This window comes from Carettochelys insculpta, chromosome 2 (genome assembly GCF_033958435.1).
Source record: "Carettochelys insculpta isolate YL-2023 chromosome 2, ASM3395843v1, whole genome shotgun sequence".
In the NCBI taxonomy this organism is placed as follows: domain Eukaryota; kingdom Metazoa; phylum Chordata; order Testudines; family Carettochelyidae; genus Carettochelys; species Carettochelys insculpta.
The window spans coordinates 195069155-195091905 of NC_134138.1; the positions used below are offsets into that span (position 1 = coordinate 195069155).

Here is a 22751-nt window from a genome sequence, read left to right on the forward strand (position 1 = left end):
CTGTCGGTCCGCCCGGCCCTCAGCCAGCCCCGGCCAGGGCTGAGGCCGAGGCGCGGGTCGCGGCCGCCCATCCCCAGCGCTGGACATTAGGGGGTGCAGGGCCCAGGACGTGCCCCCCCCCTTTGTATATATCCCCTTTTACTTGTGTTTTGTATATAGTTTGTATTAGACCCCTGTTATTTTATGATACCTGCCCCCCCATGTAAATAGTTCGTCCCTTCCTTGTCTTCCCCTTTTTTTTCCTTATCGTGTAATATATATAATAATTATATTGGTTGTAAATAATATAATAATAATAATGAGTTCAACATTTTCTGGTTTCACGAACAGCAGGTCTATTTTTATTTACAAGAAAAGTGGGGGTGTGTGCTCTCGGGTGCTCTGTGGTGTGGGCGTAGGGGCAGGGAGTGTTGTGGAGGATGGGGGGCTGCAGTGGGGGGCCTGCCAGCGTTCACCCTGCGGCCTCGTCGAAATGGGCCCACAGGGCCTCCCAGACCCGGATCCCTTTGGGGTCCACCTGGCGACTGGGGGCAGCAGGTGGCTGCACGTCGGCCCTGCCAGCCTCCACAGCCCAGCCCTGAAAGAATGCCTCCCCCTTGCTCTCGACCAGGTTGTGTAGGGCGCTGCACGCGCCCACAATCTGGGGGATGTTGGTGGGGCTCGCATCAAGGCGGGTGAGGAGACACCTCCAGCGCCCTTTGAGGCGGCCAAATGTGCGCTCAACCACCTGGCGCGCATGGTTCAGGCGCATGTTGAAGCGCTCCTGGCTGGCTGACAGATGGCCCGTGTAAGCGTGCATGAGCCAGGGCCGGAGGGGGTATGCCACGTCTGCGATGACGCAGAGGGGCGTGGTGGTGTCCCCACAGGGATCTCCTGCTGGGGGATGTAGGTCCCTGCCTCCAGCCGGCGGCAGAGGCCTGAATTCCGGAATACCCGGGCATCGTGGCTGCTGCCAGGCCAGCCAACATATGTCCAGGAAACGGCCCCAGCTGTCCACCAAGGCCTGGAGGACCACTGAATGGTAGCCCTTCCTGTTTAAGAAGCATCCTCCACTGTGCTCCGGGGCACGGATGGGGATATGGGTCCCATCCAGAGCCCCGAAGCAACTGGGGAAACCCAGGGTGGCAAACCCCGCGATGGCGGCATCCGGGTCCCCAAGCCGCACGAGCCTGTGGAGGAGCAGGACATTGATGGCACAGATGACCTGCAGGGGAAGGACATGGGAGAGCATCAGTGAGGGGTGTGCAGGGTGTGTCTGGCCCTCCCCTGCCAGGGCTGCCTCCCCCTCCCCGTGGGTTCTCTTACCTCCATGAGGACAGCCCCGACGGTGGCCTTGCCTACGCCAAACTGCTGGCCCACGGATCAGTAGCTGTCTGGAGTGGCCAGCTTCCAGACAGTGATGCCGACCCATTTCTCCACGCTGTGGGCACGCCACATGGCGGTGTCCTGGTGCCTCAGTGCAGGGGTGAGCCACTGGCAGAGCTCCAGAAATGTCTGCTGGCTCATACGAAAGTTCTCGAGCCAGCGGTCGTCATCCCACTCACCGAGCACCAGCCGCTCCCACCAGTCGGTGCTCGTGGGGTAGCTCCACAGCCAGCGGCATGTGCGGCGGGGCGGAGGGGCCGGGGCGCGGAGGGCTGCAGGGTCTGGGGTTGCTTCCTCCTCCCCTGGGGGCAGCTCCTCTTCTGTGGCTAGAATGTGATCAGCTGCCTCCTGCATGGCATTGAGCAGGGCGAGCACTGCTCCTACAGGGGCGGCTGGGTGGACCTCTGGCTGCTGCTGCTGCTGCTGCTGCTGGGGGTCCATAACTGCGTCGCCGAGGTGTGCGTGCCTATGGCTCTGGAGACCGCGTGCTGTGCAGGCTGAGTGTGTCTGGGAGGGGCCCTTTAAGGCAGCGGCTAGCTGTTGCCCCGGAAGTGTTAGTCCGCCCTGTGACCCTGTCTGCAGCTGTTCCTGGCACCCTTATTTCGATGTGTGCTACTTTGGTGTGTAGACTCTCCCCTGCAGCGCCTACTTTGATGTGGTGCTGCCCAACGTCAACGGCACCAGCCCTGGAGGACGTGTAGACGTTATTCATCGAAATAGCCTATTTTGATGTCGCTACATCGAAATAAGCTATTTCGATGTAGCATACACGTGTAGACGTAGCCACGGTATCATATGCCACAATGCACTGCACATAAAGGGGGATTTATCCAATGTTTTGGGATCACATATCATTTGCTCTTTATGTATGAGTTGTTCATTGTTGGGCTTTCAGACGTTTACTATTTATTTAAAATAATCATGGGTTTGTTTGTTTTTTAAACTTTGCAGTTACAGCATTGGGAGCCACAAAAAAATGTCCTTAAATAATTGCATGTAACTCCAGAGCTGCAGGTTGCAGTCCCCTGACCAAACCCATTGTCTGGCCTGTGATGCAGGTGGCTGTGTGACCCTTGGTTCCAGAAGGGGATAGAGGCCACACTGAGCCTCTCAGACAAGCCCTAAATCTCTAAAAGCTCAGGAGATCCCCTGAGGCAAAGCCAATGCTCTGCCACAATATGCTTCTAGATATCTGTATGTGGAAGGGAAACTGATTACATTTGAGTATTAATGCATTTGTTGTTTTCATTGCTCTGCTGAACTACCAAGACACTTTATATCCCATGTTTTGAGCTGATTAGTTGATGAGATTAATCTGTTTCTATATACATGTCAGCTCTGCAACTTCTAAAAATCTTAATTTGTTTTCTATGGATTATGAGGAAAAAATAATATCAAGTTTTAGGTGAGGACTGAGGGGAAAAAAATAACGAATGTTACGTGGAGTAACAGAGCAAGAATTTTTCAACATATTTGCCTGACCTCTCAGTAGTACTCATTTTCTTTTTCTGAACACAAACATGGCTTTTCAATTGAAAAGTATACTCCTGTTTATCCCTTGTCCTTCACAGGAAAATAGCCTTCAGGTATTTTTATTGAACATGAAAATTATGTAGGAATACATCATTGTTTAACAAATTGTTTATTAACCAGAAGTTAGCTTCCCTGGCTAGTGGTATATGGTATTACAAAATGTTCAGAGGTTCAGGTATGAAACTGAACTCTTTGAAGATAATTTATTGTCACCAAAAATCTGTTATATTTCGGTATAATGTGCTAAGCCAAATGTGGTTTTGTTTTCCTTGTGTTGCATGAGGTCATCATTTTGATAGTGTTTGAAAACTGTTCAGCAGAATGCTACTGTATAACATTATAAGGTTGAGGTTTTTAAAAAAAACAAGCTGCCCTGTAGCACCTTAAAAACTAACAAATTTGGAACTTTGTTCTGAAAAGATTTTAGATAAATATTCTTTACTAAGCTGTGCAAAGATACGTTTCTCTGCATTGGTTACCTAGCTCTGTTCTCCAAGAAATATAATTTAAGATAAGTTACCAGAAGTAATCCAGGTGTACAGAAAATCAGGTGATTAATAGAAAATAAGTTAATTACAACCAATGACAGATTTGTAAGGGTGGGTAAAATGTTCAGGCTAATTTTTACTGTATGTTTGTGTTTTATACTTGAGAGAACCCATAACTGATAACATATAAGTTCTGGTTTTGGATGGCCTCACAAGTTTGAATGTAATTCAGTCACCAATTCAAATCCTTCTTGACATGACAGTTAACTTGCCTATATGAAATGAATTTGTAAGGTTATTGAATTCCAAGCAGTTGCTGAGTTCTTCGCCATCAGTATCTGTAAAAATTGGTATAATTTTTAATAACCTAAGAAGAGAGGCCAGCAATGGTGGTGGTTCTCACCTAAAGGGTGAGTCAGGTGGGCCATGTCTCCAGTTCCTTCTCACCAGTGCATGGTCTGGGCAAGAAAAATCTGCATTCACTTGTGTTTGGTGCACTTTAACAAAGTTGCATAAAAATAGGTTTTACAGAAATGTCATTTTTTAATATTTCAGACAGGTTTTATTGGTTTTAGAATAAAACAGGTAGTTGAGATGTATGTTTATTTTCTTTGTAACCTCTACTCCTGTACCTATGCATGGATACTAGACTATACCAAAGGCCCCAGGCTCTTAAGTTTGTGCTTATTGCCCATGCAATTTCTACAGCAAGGCCAAAGATTAATACTGTCTCTACTGCCTGGGAGAGGGCCATGCCAGATACAATACCAGATACAGATAGAATACCTGCCAAAATTTCCTCAGCCATACCTGACAAGATCAGCCTGTACGCCGCCAGAAACATCTCATGAAAATTGCCATGAAGCCTCATTTGGATCCAGGTTGGGGAACCTCACCTGACAGACTGGCTCAAGACATCCAGGAGTGCCTTTCCATCTACAGAGTACAAGTCTGGAAGCAGTGATTCTGGAAGTAGTGATATCACCGCTATGAACCTTGTGCTGGGACCTAGTCAGGAGGTGAGGAATCATGAACATAAGCCTGGTAGTGAAACTTTCTTGAAACCCAAGAAAGGGGCACTCCTTCCACAGGCTCCAAACGTGGAGAGGGAACACACACCAAGCCTCATAGACAAGAGAAGAGGCTTCACAAAAGGACAAATCTACTTGTTCTGGGTACAGAATCACCGACACTGGCAATATCAATACTAAATAAGGCAAGAGACCATTCTATCTTGGGAAGCCTATCACACCAGCACAGCTGTTATGGACCCTTAAGGCATGAGGGAATACAGAGAGCACCACTATCCTAGGACATTTCTATCAAGGACCCAGTATCTCGATGCCTTTCTGAACCCTCTATCCATAGGGAGATCATTTCTCCTCTTCAGGACGTGTTGCATTTGGCACAGAATGAGAGTGCAGATTGAGTCACCGCACGTGTAATTGCCCATGAGTGGGAACTCCACAAGACTGTACTGTTGGATGTCCTCAACAAATGAAGAATTCTGATCAGAGACCTCCTTCGATCCCCATTACATAGAAAATGCAGTGCCTGTTGTTCCTGTGCATTGCTGGGACATCTCTCCCAGGATAACACCCGCATTCTCCTTTGGCTGGGTCAATTCAATTATGCTTCCTTAATCTCCTGCTCCTACCTCAGGTACTCTATAAAATCAGATGAGAACAAACGATAATCAGTCTAATGGCTCCCTGAATGCCCACAGAGTTCTGTTTTCCCAGCTTCCTGCATATGTCAGCCAGTCCCCCAAGTCCCTTTTCCACCGTCTGAGATCTCTTGGTGCAGGATAACAGCAAAATCAGACATCCCAATTCACAAGTGCTTCACTTCACAGTGTGCTATTTTGTTTACTATATTCATCATTCTTGTTTAACAAATGTTGTTTCCCTGTATTTCTAACAGAACACGTGGTTCTGCTCAAATCCTCATTTTGAATTTGTCACACAACAAATCGAAAGTGGGTTGGTTATTTTTAAGTATTATTTCTTTGTTAAACAACACGTATAGTTAAGGCCACCCTAACTGTTTCCTTTTCAGGTCATCTGTCTGCCACAGATTGAATTGTTTTGAGTAACGTGTAAGCAAAATTGTTCCACTATTTTTGAAGATAAGGTGGAGGAAAAGTACAGTTTTATGGCCAATATTTAAAAAAAAAATCTAAAAAGGTCTCGCACCTGCTTGCTTTAGAGCAGAAACTAAAATTTGGCAAAGTAGTGTATTCTATCTACATCATGAAAATCCACTTTAAAGTTGGCCAAGTTATATCTTTGAAAATGGTCCTTGCTCAGTAGAGGCCTGCTAGAAGTTAGCAGATACGTGAGCAGAAGATACTATCTACACAAAGCATGTTCCAACCAAGGGCTGCTGGACCAAGCAGCACTTTCTGTGTATTTGTTTTTTGTGGCTGCTATTGTGCTGCTGGGAGTAGGAGCTGAGATCAGGGATACCTCTCCTGTGACCTCAGTTCCTCTTCTTCTGACACCCAGACAGCATAGAAGAGTAGGAAGAGGCAGCCTCCCTGAAACATAAGTGTTGGTTGATGACTAGAGCAGGTTGCGGATGGGGAGATGTTGAGAGGAGTGTCTGGAGTAAAGAGGGTGAAACTATGTGGGAGTAGGGCGATAGAGGCACAAGGACAGGCTGGTGAGACGTGCACTGTTTGGAAGGGCTTAGGTTCAAGGAGGACAAAGACTGCAGAATTTATGCTAATAGGGCAAATTCCAATCCAAAACCTGGTACTGACTTCAGAATTTTGGAGTCTCAGCACTACGCTGTGGTTTAGCAAACTGCAGCTATGAAATCAACAGGCAAAATCTGTCTTGTCCATCGCTAGTTGCTCATCTTCACAGTATTAGTATAGTGAGTCCTCTGGAAAAGTAGAATTTATCTATATGAAAAGTTCATCAAGGAATGAGATTCTAGGTCATAGATTTTAGCATTGAAGGCTTGTGCAGTACTGCTTTCTGTGTATGTTCATTGGGTTAAATAATAGATCATTAAAATAAATGTGTTTCTTTTTTACAGCCTTGTTGAAGAAGGCAATCTTGTTCCAACGCTGTTCCAAGTTATTTTGGTAAGAAGACATTTTATATTTAATCTTAAATAGCTTTTAAACAAAGTCATAATTTTTTCACTTACACAGGTATGCCGCTATATGTATGAGCTGCATGAGTCTCATACAGCTATGAAATCCAAGATTTCTTTCAGCGTAGAAAGCTCTAGCATATACTTAGCATACAGATGTATATGTGGAATCTCATCAGATATTTTCCATAGCAAAGACTTCCTTTCCTAAATCAAAGGAAATCCCTTCTTCAAATCTTATTAGTCCGCTTTGAGTTTTAATGAGCGCTATGTCACATACTTGCTATCTATCACAAAAGAAACAGCTTCCACTACTAGTAGACAGCATCAGTTATGTTTCATTCGATAGGTTCAGAAAACTGCCTTCACTCTGCTTATGATAATCAGGACCATAACAAGGGTGAGGCGAGTGAGGCACTTGCCTAAGGCACATGACTCAGAGGGCTCAGGTGAGTGCCTCCCTCATGCTCACCCTTGTTATGGCCCTGAGTCCCAGTCATTGGGCCGTGTGGCAGGTCCCAGAGGGGAATGGGGCCAGGCTGGGAGCAGGCAACAGACATGGTGCAGCCTGAGCCTGTGCCAGGTAGCCACATGCCACCCAGCTGTGTGCCTGCCCCTCCCCCGGCACATGGCACAGGAAGAGCCACACACATGGAGAACCACTCCCAATGCTGCACGCAAGCATCACACCATGTGGTGGGATAAGCGCGTGCAGTGGCAGCAGAGGAGTGGCCCCTGTTGTCACTTGATGGCTCCTGTGGCCCGATACTGCCCATGCCTGAGCGGCTGCAGCCCAGTATGGCAGGCCTAGTGCAGCACTCCATAGCTGAGCAGCGGCAGTGATGACTTCAGTGAGTCGCCAGAAAATACACTTGGCGGGGAGGCTGGTGGTGCCTGGCTCTGAGGGAGAGGAGGGGGCTGGGAGTGCCTGGCCCTTAGGGAGGGGGAGGGCATTGTCCCTCATAAGCATTCTGAAAATCTGGCAACCTAGAGTGTCCTGGCCTCCCACGTGGCTACTGGGGATCCCTGGATGGGGGTAGGGGGGCAAAACACCATCCAGAGCCACCCCGTGCAGCCACAGGGCAGCTGCAGCTGGGAGCTTCCATGCACCTCGTGGGTAGCCTCATTTATGTGGCTGCTAACAGCCTGTTCCCCCTAGGGAGTGCAGGACGGGCAGTAAATGCACCCAGCCTGGCTGCTGCAGGTCTGATCCCTTGCACCCACACTGGACGTGGGGGGTGGGGCCGGGGTAGGCCAGGCAGAGCCAGCAGAGATGGGGAGGAGGCTGTGTCTGGTTTCCCCAGACTTGCTGGCAGGGGAGCGGTGTGTGTGCTGGACCCACTGTTCTCCTGTCTCCCCCCATCTGAGTGGGGCCCATGCCCCTAGCGACTGCTGGCAGTGGGCTGTGGCATGGCTGCACAGGAAGCGGGGTGGGGTTGTGAGCGTGGTGGGGGCTGTGCTGATGGCACTGGGTGCGGAGCCAAGATAGTAATGTGGAAGGTGTGTAGGGCCAAGGGTATGTGTGGAGGTGCTGGTAGTAGTGTGTTCAAGCAGTGTGTGTGTGTGTGTGTGTGTGTGTGTGTGTGTAACGGTAGGACGTGTATGATGGTGCTGTGACTATGGGCTGTCTGTGCATATGTGTGTAGATGCTGGTGGTCGTGTGTGTCAAGATGGTGAAGTGTGTACAGGCAGGGTGTAAATGGTGGTGGTGCTGTAGCAAGCGGCAGATATTTGTAAGTGCTGGTGGCTCTGTGTGTGCAGGTACACGGTGTGCAGAAGTAGGGTGATGGGCAGGGGCAGTGTGTGCTGGTGGCACTGTGTGTCAGAACAGGTGTGTGTAGTGTGCTAGGGCAGTGTGTGTGTGTGTGCACGTGTGTGTGTAAGCACTGCTAATGCTGTGTACAGGTATACTGGTGGCAGTGGAACCATGTGAAGGGGCACGGGTGAGTGTGGTGCTGTGCACAGGAGCGGGAGGCTGTGATGCAGTGCACAGGGGAAGGGCATTTGGAGGTGGCGCTGTGGGCAGGGTATCTGTGGTAGAGCTGTGCATACATGATCAGGGAGTGTAAGTGACGCTGTGTGCAGGAGATGGGTGCAAATGGTGCTGTGTACAGGGGCAGGGTCGGTGGGTGGGTGGTGCTGTTTGCAGGGGCAGAGGGTGCATGTGGTGTCATTGTGTTCAGGTGTGGAGGTTTCACTGCGTGCAGGGGCAGGGACAGGGAGTGTTTTTGTTGCTGAGCACAGGGACGGGGAGTGCGGGTGGTGCTGTGCACGGGGGTGTGTGTGTGGATGTGCACCACCAGTAGAAACAGAGACTGCCAGCTGGGGGTGTCTGTGGGTGCTTTGCTAATCAGTTGGGTGGTACCTGATTCTCTCCTAGGTGAGGCCTGTGTGCTCAGCTGGCAGGGAAGGCTGAGGTGCTGGGAGGAGTTTACAGGTTTGAACCCCAGGGTCTGGCCTTCATAGGGCAAGTGTGGGGAGGTAATGGCCTCCTGTGCCTTCTGACCTTCATGTCTACACCTAGCACCTTCCCATTGCCATGGTGCTGCTCTGCCTGGATTAACCCCATCCTCCATGTCCCGTTCAGGTGCAAGGGAGCAGACCAGCAGGGCTCCTGGCCTGCTGGTAGCCAGGCTGGATACATTTACTGCCCACCCCACACTCCCTAGGGTGAACAGGCCATTAGCAGCCACTTAAATGAGGCTACCCACAAGGCTCATGGAGGCTCCCAGCTGCGGCTGCCCTGTGGCTACGCCAAGTGGCTCTAGGTGGCATCTTGCTCCTCATGGATTCCCAGCAGCCACATGGGAGGACAGGCCACTAGGGTTACCAGATTTTTTCAGAACGCTTATGAAGGACAATGTCTTCCCCAGAGCCAGGCACCCCCTGTCCCCTGCTGTAACCCAATCCCCTTCCATGCCCCCAGAAACAGGCACCCCAGTCTCCAGCTCTAACCCCATCTTGCTCCACTCCCCCAGAGCCAGGCACTCCCAGGCCCCAGTTCTAACCCCAGCCAGCAAAAGCAGTGTGGTGGTGGTGGTGGTGGTGGTATGTGTTTTCCCTTTTTCTACAAAATAACTGCTATGACTATATGAGGGGGCACAATTTTATGTTCTTGCCTCAGGTGCAAAATCAGCTAGTTACAGCACTGATGATGATAATGCTGTTCCTGTAAAGTACAAACTCCTTATACCTGCTTTTAAATCCCCTCTCCCTTTTTTGGAGGGGGAGGAGTGAGTGTGTGGATGACAGTGAGGGAGGTACTCAGCTATAAGGAACATATGGTGGCTAAGGTGGGAATATCAATTCTTCCTCGAGTGTCCCCGTGGGTGCTCCATGATAGGTGTCGGGCTCGCCCCGTCGCCCCAGGTCGGATCTTTCCAGCAGTTTCTGCCGGACCGCACATGCGCCGGCACGCGACACTCCCTTGCGCGCTCCCGGCCACGTGCGCGATCTGGTCCCCGCCAGTTCCTCTTTAACCGCCGTCGGCTGCAGACGGAATCCGCTCAGGCTACAGCCAGAGTTAGCGTATTTAATGTTTTTAAAGTGTTTAGAGTTTCTTTTTCAGTCTTTTAGCTTAAGTTAGCTTGTTATTGTTTTCAAAAAAAGAAAAGAAAAGAGAGTAAAAAGTAAAGTTTTACAGCCTTAGTAGGAAGCGGAGCAGCGGAAGCCTGGAGACGTAAGGCCATTAGGCCTCCTGCTGTGGCAGGCTGAGTCCGAGAGGGGAACAGGCACAGAGAAGGTGCTAAGTACCCTATTAACAACTCAAAGACTCACCACAATGTCCTCTTCAGGATTCAAAAAGTGTGAGTCATGTCGGAAAGCAATGCCGGCCTCCGATGGGCACAGTCAGTGCATTAGGTGCCTCGGGGAATCTCATGTCACCCAGAAATGCTCCTTCTGCACAAAGCTCACAGCCAGAGCAAGGAAGGACAGAGAGATGCGGCTGAAAATGCTGCTCTTTGACAAGGCCCTCCAGCCAGACGCGCCGGAGCGGCCTCAGCAGGAGGGACCCGCAGGGGCCCATAAAAGGAAAGCTGCTTCCCTAACCCCATCAGCGCAAAAACGGAGGAAGCTTTCACCAACCCGATCCCTGCCGGCAGCCACAGCGAGCAGGATGGGTGGAGCGCATAGCCCCCAGCCGCAGTCACAGCTGAGCGGCGGCGGCGGCGCGGAGACGCACGTGGCAGAGGCTGAGCCTCCGACAGTCAAACAGCCGCCCCGCACCGCAGGCAGGGCGGCGGCCAGGCAAGCGCCGGAACCAGCGACACCGCAGCTAGCGGCACCGACCCCCGGGGAACCGGCAGTGAAGAGCTCGCAGGCACGCGGCCTGCAGGCACCGGGGGAGACCACCCGCGCGGCACCACAGCAGAGCGTGCCGAGCGCAGCACAGACAGCAGGGCCGAGATCCCCGACGCGGAAAGGGGCAGAGCCAGCCCCACAGGGGAGGGGAAAGGCAGCACAGAAAACCCGGCACCGCAGCCCTTCTCCAGACAGGGCTGCAGGGCTACTCGCTCTAAGCCCTCCACTTATGCTGCGGACTCCAACGAGACGGCAGGGGTCACCTCCAGTACACCCTAAGCTCCCATCCCCGTTCCTAGAGCCAGCATCACCATGGCTCGGACCACCATCACCCTTCCTGGGCTTTGAACCCCTGGAGTACTGCCACAAATCAGTCTCTCCATTATCTCAATCACCCAGACGATCTCGCTCCCCCAGACGCAGGGGGTGTGCGCCTCCAGAGTGGTCCAGGTCTCCATCTCCGGAACAGTGCCCGTGTTGCCATGGTCGCCCCTATCACGCAGGGCATAGACACCATAGGCATACTCCCAGGGACAGATCCCCCCAGACGGTTCAATATCCCCGAGGTCAATCGCGGACGGGGACGGAAACGCAGATATCTCAGGGGGAGTTGATTCTGGAACCCTGAGATTTTCCCTCGCAAATATGTAGCGAGAGGATGTATCACCGTCAACAGGACCCAGAGGGGTCCAGAGAGGCTTACCCTAGCGGTTCCTCGCTATCTTCCTCTGACGAGGCCACGGCCCCAGGGGACGTCCATCCTCCGGACGATCTCAAACAGTTCCAAGAGCTGTTTAAAAGGGTGGCCTTTCACGCAAGGCATCCGAACAGCAGAGGTGCAGGAGAAACACCATAAGCTCCTTAAAAACCTGAGACCTCCAGCCTCTTCCAAAATAGCTATTCCACTTGATGAAGCAATCATGGAGTCCGCCACCACAATATGGCAGACCCCTGCGTCCACTCTGCCTGTAAACAAGAGAGCGGATAAGAAGTACTTCGTCCCGGCGAAGGGCATGGAGTTCCTGTTCAGCCACCTGCAACCAAATTCTCTGGTGTTGGAATCATCTCCACAGAGGTCAGAAACTTCTCAGTACAAGACACGGGGAACAGACAAAGATGCCAAGAAACTAGAGTTGTTCGGCAGAAAGGTCTACTCCTCCTCTACCCTGCTGTTGAGAATGGCGAATTACGCAGCGCATCTAGTGAACCATAATTTCGACAACTCCTCCAGGCTGACTTCCCTCATGGACTCACTTCCAGAATACAAGAAGCCAGTGCTCAAGGCCATCGTGCAGGAAGGCTATGCAGCCTCGAGGACAGGAGTTCAGATCGCCCTAGACGTAGCAGATACGGCAGCACGCTCAACAGCTACGGCAGTGGTCATGCGCAGGAAGTCCTGGCTCCAGACATCGGGTATCCCGAGGGATCTGCAGGCGAAGATCATTGATCTCCCCTTTGACACGCAGAAGCTGTTTGCTGAATCAACCGACTCGGTCCTTCATTCCAGTAAAGATTCAAGAGCTACTCTCAGGACCTTGGGGATTTATACCCCTCCATACAGAAAGAAAAAGTATTACCCCCAACAAAGACGATACCAGTATCAACCACAGCATCCCCAGTACCACAGGGGCTACGAGCAAGGGCGACATCAACAGCACCAACACTACAGAACTCCCAGGTGACATTCTCAACAGAGCCGTGCGTCCTCGGGGCAGGGCCAAAGACCACAAGTTTGACACACAGATCGAGGGCTGCACTATCACTACCATCGCGCAATGTCATCCAAAGCTACTATTCGACCATCGCCTCCGACCATTCTACGACCAGTGGCAAAAGATCACCACAGACAAATGGGTACTGGAGATCATAGCCACGGGTTACGTGATTCCCTTCCAGTCGCTTCCCACCGCCACGACCGCCACCCAGACCCCACCTCCAGGAGGCCTCCCACGTAGCGAGACTCAAGCAGGAGGTAGACCATCTTATGCTTATAGGAGCAGTGGAAAGAGTGCCGGAGCAACTCCGAGGGAAAGGGTTCTACTCAAGATACTTGCTCACAGAGAAAAAGACAGGAGGCTGGAGGCCCATCCTAGATCTTCGAGGCCTCAACCGGTACTTGTGCAAGCAACGCTTTTGGATGATCACAGTCGCCTCTATACTTACGGCACTGGACGATGGAGATTGGTTCGCAGCCCTCGACTTACAAGACGCGTATTTCCACATAACTATTCACCCGGCTCACAGGGGTTTTCTCCGGTTTATGGTATGCAAAGAACATTTTCAGTACAAAGTTCTGCCGTTTGGCCTCTCCTCAGCCCCCAGAGTCTTCACCAAGACCTTGGCAGTGGCGTCAGCCTACCTGCACAGACAGGGGGTATTTATATTGCCATATCTGGACGACTGCCTACTGAAAGGGGCCTCGAAGGAGGAGGTGCTTCGCATGATACGCGTCACAGCAGACACGTTTTCTTTGCTGGGCCTGGTCATCAATCTGGCGAAGTCAAAGATAGACCCCACACAGGACATAGAGTTCATAGGGGCACGTATAAATTCCATCACAGCAAGGGTTTATCTACCAGGTGCCCGCTTTCGCGCCATTGGTTCCCTCGTGGAAGTCATCACCTTCAGCCCTACGGTGCTGGTTCTGACGTTCTTACAGCTGCTGGGCCACATGGCAACAGCAACGTTTGTGGTGCATAAGCGCAGCATGCAGCACTGGCTGGCGAGCATCTACAAACCGGCAGCACACACCGTCCACAGGGTGGTGTCGCCCATGACAGAGGTGCGCAGATCCCTGCAATGGTGGGTGAACCCCAAGAACATGCTAACAGGGGGTGCCCTTTCACTAACCACAAATATCTGTTTTTCTCACTACCGACACCTCCCACATAGGGTGGGGAGCACACATGGGCGAAAAGGTGACGCAAGGACTGTGGTCCTCCACGGAACAGTCACTGCACATAAATATAGTGGAGCTCAGAGCAGTGTTCAACGCCTGCAAACACTTTCGAGACCGTATATAAGGCAAAGTAGTCGGGATCAGTACAGACAATACTTCCACCATGTTTTATATAAATCGGCAAGGAGGAGCTCGGTCCCGTGCCTTATGTGCGGAAGCAGTCCGATTGTGGAACTGGTGCATCGCCAACAATATAACCTTGAAAGCCTCGTATTTACCAGGCACTCACAATGTGAAGGCAGACCAGCTGAGCAGGCGCTTCGCACTCACACACAAGTGGCAGAGCCATTCCGATCTGCTACGACCGATTTTTCACGCATGGGGATTTCCCCAGATAGACCTGTTTGCCACTCAACACAACAAGAAGTGCCCACAATACTGCTCCAGGGGAGGACTGGGATGGGGGCTCCCTGGGGGACACATTCGCGATCTTGTGGAGGGGCCCCCTGCTCTACGCATTTCCTCCCACAGTGCTTATCCACAAAGTCTTGCAGAAAGCCAGGAGAGAGAGAGCCCGAATGATCCTAGTAGTCCCAACGTGGGTTCGACAGCAATGGTTCCCCTTACTCCTGCGCATGTCGGACCGTCCACCGATGCCCCTACCGGTGGCACCAGATCTGCTCACGCAAGCCCAGGGGTCCATAGTGCATCCACACCCCCGAGGCCTGCGACTGCAAGCATGGTTAATCCATGGCTCAGCTCCCTAGAGAGCACGTGTATGAAGGGAGTGCAACAAGTCCTAGAAAGTAGCAGGAGGACTTCTACCAGGAAGACCTATAAGCCAAAATGGACTCGATTCACTGCATGGTGTTCTACCAAGCAATTAGCCCCCCTTGCTGCGCATATACCTGTAATACTAGAGTATTTACTGGACCTCAAGAGAGGCGGACTCTCCCTATCCTCGTTGAAGGTCCACCTTGCCGCTATATCGGCTTTCAGACATGAAGAGGAAGGGCACACGGTGTTTGCCCATCCCATGGTTACCAGCTTCCTCAAAGGGCTGGTAAACCTATACCCCCCTCGGAAACCGCTTCCACCTTCGTGGAGCTTGGACCTGGTGCTTAATGCACTAACGGGACCACCGTTTGAACCCTTAGCCACGGTTTCCCTCCGTCTCCTTACGATAAAGACGACCTTCCTTCTTGCAATCCCGTCAGCTCGCAGGGTGAGCAAGCTTGCGGCAGTTATGACAACGCCACCCTGCACAGTATTTTCCAAGGAGGCGGTAACCTTACGGCTGCATCCAGCCTTTGTTCCCAAAGTTTCTTCAGAGTTTCATATTAACGAACCTATAGTTTTACCCTTGTTTTATCCAAAGCCTCATAACTCCAACAAAGAGGCACGCCTACACCTCCTGGACGTGAGGAGGGCGCTGGCTTTCTATATAGACAGGACTAAGTCCTTCCGGAAAACGGATAGACTCCTAGTTTCTCTCGCTCCCAAATCAAAAGGAGAAGGTCTTTCTTTGCAGAGAATCTCGAAGCACATCGTATCCTGCATAAAAATGTGCTACGAACTTAGAAAGACTCCTTTACTGGCCCCGCCTAGGGCTCACTCCACTCGGGCGGTGGCGGCATCAACAGCCTTTTTCAAGGGCATTGCTCTAAAAGACATTTGCAGAGCGGCGACCTGGTCATCCTATGACACCTTCGCCAAGCATTATGCCCTTCACAGGGTATTCCAAGAGGATACCCGTCTCTCGACAGCGGTCCTCTCGGGGACAAGCTGCACATAAACCGATTACCCACCTCCTATCTTGGGTTACTGCTGGGTAGTCACCTATCGTGGAGCACCCACAGGGGCACTCGAGGAAGAAAGAGAAGTTACTCACCGTAGTAACGATGGTTCTTCGAGATGTGTCCCTGTGGGTGCTCTACCACCCGCCCATCCTCCCCGCTTCGTATCTCTGTTTAGTATTTTTCAGGAGCATCCGAGGTGGTTAGTCAAGGAACTGGCAGGGACCGGATCACGCACGTGGCCGGGAGCGCGCAAGGGAGCGGCGCGCACCGGCGCATGCGCGATCCGGCAGAAACTGCTGGAAGGATCCAACCTGCGGCGCCGGGGCAAGCCCGACACCTATTGTGGAGTACCCATGGGGACACATCTTGAAGAACCATCATTACTATGGTGAGTAATTTCTCTTTTTCATCTCCTAAATATAGTTCTTCTTGTACAAAAGACTGGAAAATACAGGAAGATAACTTGTTACTGGAGTACTGAAAGAATATTTTAAAACAATCCGCATACATGCTCTTTCAGCTGCGTACTGCATTGCTGCTTGAGGTACTGCAAAAGTTATATGTAGGAAATCGAACATAATTAGTATAAAATATGGGAACAGAAAAGAGGTGAAAAGACTTAGGTATTTGATAAAAGTACATCCTTTTATGTTGCAGAAATTGTTTCTCTTGTTGAAGTTGTATGTCCGTAGTTCGTCTAGTGGTGTAATTGGAAACTACATAGGGGCTTAAAGGAACAGGAACTGTGACTATAGATAAGATCACAAGAGTGGCTGAGCAAGTCCAATGTCATGTTTTTAACAGTGGTCACTATTAGACTCTTCTGAGGAAGCAGCAGTTATCCCAGTAATGGAAGAATTTCACTTAATTCTCTGCTCAGTGGGTTATCTTCTTCTACTCGTATTCTTCACTTAATTGTCATCAGCTTTGCTGATACAATTGCAGTGGCTTCCAGCAGCTCCTCTTCAAAATTCTGCACACACCTTTCTGATTAGGGAATACTGTAATAATTTCCCTACTTATATTACAATTCACCCCCCTATTCAATACTAATAGAACCTGCCTGCCAGATAAGCCTTGTAATAATGCTCCTAAAAATAAATGGTTAGCCTTTTACAATGGCTCAGATTATACCAAATGCTAAGTAGTTTCAAAACCTTTCCCAAGAAAGCACTTTCCTTTCCCCCTTGCAGCCACACATCATAAATGTAAGGTTCCTCAAAGGCTAAAGAGGGAGATTTTCAAGCTGCTTGTTAAAATATTGGTATTCTTATATCATAGGTCATTTCCAGGTCTTTCTCATTCCCTTTTTACTTGTGTTTTATTCACAAACTTACACTAGGGAAATGATACAGTGTGTCATTTTGCTTTTCAGGAATACAAAATATGTGTGATTTACGGAAGACGAACACGTTGTATACTTTTTATTGTAATTTCCTTGAAATCTAATCTTCTTTAGGGTAGAAGTTATCCCTTAATGTGATTCTGAATTAGCTTTGATTTTTCTCTGCTTAGGTTTAAGTATTTTCATCTTCTCTTTTTCATTGCAGTGATTTATTTCACTGCATATTATTATAAATCACTTTAATACCAAACAACCCATATAAATCCCTTTTTGTTAAAAAAAAAAAAAAAAGTTCATTGATGACATATTTTTCCAGTAGCATTCAGAATATTGCTGTCATGACATTTTATCTACATTTATGTGTATACTAATCTTTGAGAAGCAATTCTTGTGGCTACTATTAACAATGACAACAAAGATTAAAAAACATACATTTGAGGAATGAATAGTTCTGATCTCATTTAAATCCTTCTTACAAATAGAAACTGAAGGAAGGCACAGTAAAACATGTGAGTTGGATATTTTGTAGAAAAGCACACAACAGTTTAACACGTGAAATTTAACCATTACAATACTGTCTTTTTGCTGATTGCCAATCAAATGATTTTTTTTTAGTAGGACCATGTATGAAAACCCATAGCTACAGTCTCAGTAGAAGTAATTGTAGAAACCTGTTTCTGCTGTAGGAGAAAAGACTTAATTTTTTTGTTTCAGAAGATAACCTTTATCTAAAACAGTAACCTGTGGTATGAGAGGTACTTTGTTTAAAAATCGAGGTCAGTAGTTTTGTTTTCATTTTGCAAGTTGATCTAATATGATCTCAAAAGTTCTTCTTTTAGCATGCCATGTTTTCCTAAGAGAAGTTTTATAGTTGCCTGTCTTACCATTTTGAAGCTCCCCAAATATACCCTTGGTTATAAGATACCTCACCACTGCCTGCCTTTAGTGAGAATCAATCTTGTCTGTGCCTACTATAGATCAGCTCCATGAAATCAACAGCTTTTGGCCTCCTTAGGCCTTTCTCTGCCTGTACAGGTGTGATATGAACATACTAAGTCCTGAGTTCTTTAGGTATTTTCTGCGATTTCCAGCTTCTTATCCCCCTGAACAACCACAAAATTACCAAGAGTGTTGTTCTCAAGGAATAGCACAGGCCATCTTTTAGGGATCGCCACTCTGCATAACCACTTTACTTAGTTGTGATGACTGTGAAAGCAAGAATGAATTTATTGTCAAAGAATAGAGACTATTACTTTAATAAGGTTCGTGGAGGGTGCAAACCATTGATATAAAACAATCATAACATGTTTCCTAGGCACTTTCAGCTAGGTCTGGCTGAGTACCCTTTTTCAGGAAGCAATATCATTGTCCCTTTACATCTATAATGCAAGTTGCCAGGATGTCATCTTCGTCTTCCAAATATAGCAATGCAAAACTTTGGTATATACTCACAGATAGAGTTCTCTTTCTGTCCTGTCCCCATCTCCTTGCTGGTGACCAGTACCTTGATACAGACCTTTGAAACATATATAAGTTCTGTCTGGATGGGTGGGTGTGTAACTCCTAATTCCTTACAAAGTATCTATGCATACATTTCACAACAATAACAAGCAATCCTGTGGCACATTAAAGACTAACAAATTTATTAGTTGGGTAGTTTTCATGGGTAAAACCCACTTCATCAGATGAAGCTTAACTTTATGACGTAATACATTTGTTAGTCTCCCAGGTGCCACAGAACTGCTTCTTATTTGTGAAGCTACAGAATAGCATGGCTACCCCACCGAGACAGTTTCACAACAATACTGATGATGAGTGTGACACTGTCTTTCATTTGATTGCTCACATGACATTCTTTGATGAATTAGAATGTTATGCTAGATCCCTGTAATTCCTCTCCAGGCCCTTCTTCTCACCCTCCCAGGGGACCAGGCTCAGAAATTCCTTGAACTCTTACGGAGCACTTACTTCCCTATCAGAACAAATCAAGTCAACCAAGGAGAATTTTGAGACTTGTGCAATTATAGTAAACTTGTTTTTTATTTAGCTAGGAAGACACACAGAGAGCAGTTTATGATAGTTGTTGTTCTCTGTAACCTCTTTTTGTTGTGAAAGGAAGAAACAAATGCTTGTGATAAACAGGTCTCTCTAGCTGACCTTGGAAAATTACCTCTCAGCTATGGAAGTAGAAGAAAGATGCTAAGACACCTTTTAAAGTATTTTGTTTGTTGTGTTCACATATATACATGCAAATAGAACAGTCTGGGTGGTAAAGGAGTTGAGGTTGGATCACTCATTCATATTCATTTGGCAATAGATAAGAGTGTAACAATAATGATTAATAGTTAGTATTATAGATATTGTATCTCTAATATAGTTCATTACTTTTTATCTGAAGAGCTCAAAACCCTGTATAAACATGTGTTAATTTTGCCACGCCCCTGAAAGGAAGATATTATTTTTCCAATGTTACAGAAAAGTAAAATAACATCTCGAGTTGTTAAATGACTTCTATAATGTGACATCGAGCATTAGTGAGATAATTGGAAGTAGAACCCCAGTCTCCTCATTGCAAGACTAAACAATGTTACTCTAAGAAATTAACTTTGACGTGAAGAACAAAAAAGGAGTGAGAGCTTGTTTGGTCCCTGAGCAGTGTCCCAGCTTTCAGCATAAAACCTTTTTGTCTCATGTGCAGCTTCAGAGTATGTTGGCTTTTTCACTAAATTAGTAAACATCTGCAGCTTTGTTTGCAGTGTGTGCAGTGCATGTTACTATAAAAATCAGACTTAACCATTGAGTGTTTGGTACTGTGCAAATCCATTTACCTTCCACTTGTATCTCCATGAGTTGAGAAAAAAGAGGTCATTCAATGTGGGTGAGTGAACTGTTTAGATGCTAGAACTTTGGTTCTAATAATAATTATTAATGCTTTCTTCTATAGTACTTCCGAGATTACCCCCTCTCAGGCATAGCTTGCCCCAAACTTTCCGCTTCTTGTCTATGTCCATTCTGCAGGACATGGACTTTTCTCCTCAGTAGAAACGGCTTATTCCCATAATAAGGTGGCAGAGAAAATGTGCTTGGTTTGTGGGACCAGTCTTCCCCGTGCCTGAGGTGGTGCCTCAGTTTCCAAGAAGCTGCCTCTTCTGTGGCCTTGGTACATATTGTTTTCTCAGTATCCAGAGAATCAGTGTGCTGGCCAGCATGGACCTGCCTTCATACTAAAATGGGACCGGGAATGCTTTGATGCTGTCCTTACCAAAGGGCCTATCAGGATGTCAACTCATCTGTGGCTGAAGCCTTTCCTTTATCTTCCCCATTTGGGTGCAGTAAGCGAAGAAAGAATCCTTGAGCACAGCTAATTCTGTATGTTTGCTAGTCCTTGCCTTTAGTGCTGAAACTGCCATCAAAGGTGGCAATTTGCACTATATTGACAATACCTGTGGGCGTAATTGTGTTGTCATGAGGATATGTCCACTCAGACTCTACTGAGACTACCAGTTCCTTTCACACAAGCTAAGCAGCTGTCACAATGAAACTTTCATTATCTATTCACTTGGGCTAGACTTTTACGGAGTCCAATCCTTGAGCAATGCAGTCCCCCACAATTTTTTTACCTGAAGTTTTGATGACTAGAAAGAATTCTGGCACCATGCAACTTCACTGAACGTGAGTAATGTTAAAAACCCATCAGAGAAGATGTAGAGAATGGATGTATTTGCAAAAGGCTGCTGTGTTTGACTATTGGGTTTGATTAAACTGAATAGAAAACAAAACCTATGGGTTATAAATTTTCTGCTTTTTTTTCCTTTGATAACTATCAAAAATAGAAGAATGCATGCGTTCTTCTGGAATTGCAAATGCTTTCTCTGATTACTTTGGGGAAACTGACAAAAATGAAATATATTAATAGAAAAAAGTACAACAATAAATAACTTTGGTAAGAAAACCAGGATCTGAAGAATTGAGCATGCAAGGAAAAAGAGAGGGGTAGAGACCTATTTGCTAGAAGAGTGTAAGGTTCTTCCCAAGAATCTTGAGTATAGAGTTTGTTTCCAAAAGTATGGAAACTGGAGTGATTAGGTATTTGTCTGTTATTACACTATCACTATGAAGAGTTATTCAGAACAAATTGTAAATATGGTTGTTCTTTGAACACCTGCACACATCTTTTGAATTCAAGGTGGAGGGAGGTACCCAGGAAGCCAAAATCAGAGGCTTTTGCCTAGCAGTACCAGTAAATGGGCAGTGCCTGTGCTTCATGGCTTGGCTTTTGCCCTCAGTATGTGAGGTGACCTTAACCTGCTCCCACCCTACCATTTTTTTTTAATTGTTTATGATTCAAGCTAGATCTCAGTGTGAGTGTAGTCTCACATCATCGTATTTAGGGCAAGTTGCACTATGAAATTAAGTCGACCTAAGTTATGATAACATACAGTCACCACAGTAATTTGAATTGATTTTACATATCCACACTTCACTCCTTGTGCTGGCAGTGTGCATCCCACTAGGAATACCTGCACTTAGTTAACAGTCAGTATGTGGTATTTTTAAACAGTTTCTGAAAGGCAGCAGTAGTTGATGTAAGCATCTGCACTTACACTGTTTGAGTCTAACTGCGTCAACTGAAGCTATATGCCCCTCACAGAGGATGGAGTTATTAAGTTGGTGTAAGGGGCAAATTACGTTCGTGGGAGTTACATTTTAGTGTAGACAGCTAAGTTGACCTAACTCTGTAGTGTAGATCAGGGCTTTGTCTTAGCTTAATTTGTTATATATAGCTAGTTAGGTAGCTGTAAGATATCTTACGTTGACCTAACTGTTAGAATTTAGGCTAAAATACATTGGTGGGAGCTGCAATTTATCTACTATAGTGACTCGATAATTTCACGTCCTTGAGAGTCACAGTGCTTGCATCGATGTAGCTAAGTCAATGCAGTTTCAGTAAGATACTTAACTGCTTACATGAGGTGTTTCTGCCTTTCAGAAGCTGTCCCACAATTCCCCACAATAAGGCTTAAACCAGTGCAAGGACTTCTGATGAGGATGTGCACCACCAACATAAAGGGTGTAGTGTGGACATATAAAAATAGTTTAATTATTATGTTGGCTTTAAGTCGACTTAACGTAGGTCAACTTAACTTTGTAAAATTGGCTTGTCCTTTGTGGGTGTTAGTGAATTAGCAGATAATGATAGTTTATAGATAATGTTCCCTGGTTGTGTCCTCACCAAGGTTTTAACTTTATGTGGATGGGCAGTCTCCATACACTGTGCTTGCTTTGTCTTGTCAAGACCTACCATAAACACCATTTTTCTATCTGTAGATTTGTTCAAGAAGCAAACTCAGGTGACATGGGACCTTTGTTCAAGCAGTACCTGCTTGAATAATATAACCCAGCACCCACATCTTCTTTGGCCAGCAGTGGCTCTCTGGTCCAAAGAGCACTACCACCTCTCACTCCAGTGCTTGAGACTCAGTTACTTACTGATAGTTGGGTCCTAGACAGTGTCAGATTGAGCTACTCAATCCAGTTCCTCTCCATACCCCCTTTGCCACTCCCATCCCTGTTCAGGAACCTCTCTCCTGAGACACAGAAAACAGAGTTCATTGAAACCCTTATAGACTACATATTCGGGTGGTTTTGCTGTCCAACCATTTTCAGGAAATACAACTTGGTCTGCAGTTTATGCCCTCCCTGATAGTTTGCATGTGTCTGTGATTCTTGGGCCACATGTCTGCTTGAACGATTCTGTTCACAAGCTTGCATTTTTAGTCTCTTGGATAGTTTACTTATCTGACTCTCCACCACTTGGTCGGGTTAGTCTATCTACCTCTGCTGTTCCCAGACTCCTTGCTATGGTGGATGCTTCTAGAAATGTTTCAGGGCATTTCATTTATCCAGCACCTACC

At 47.5% G+C, this 22751-nt stretch overlaps 1 protein-coding gene across 3 annotated transcripts in view; it reads left to right on the forward strand.

The window, feature by feature from the left end:
* ULK4 (unc-51 like kinase 4) overlaps nucleotides 1–22751 on the forward strand; it is a 460156-nt gene that overhangs the window by 220478 nt on the left and 216927 nt on the right. For all 3 annotated transcript variants that reach the window (XM_074988237.1, XM_074988236.1, XM_074988238.1), the window contains one exon: nucleotides 6432–6480. In XM_074988237.1, the coding sequence (XP_074844338.1) occupies nucleotides 6432–6480 (49 nt within the window). The remainder of the gene's footprint in view (nucleotides 1–6431; nucleotides 6481–22751) is intronic.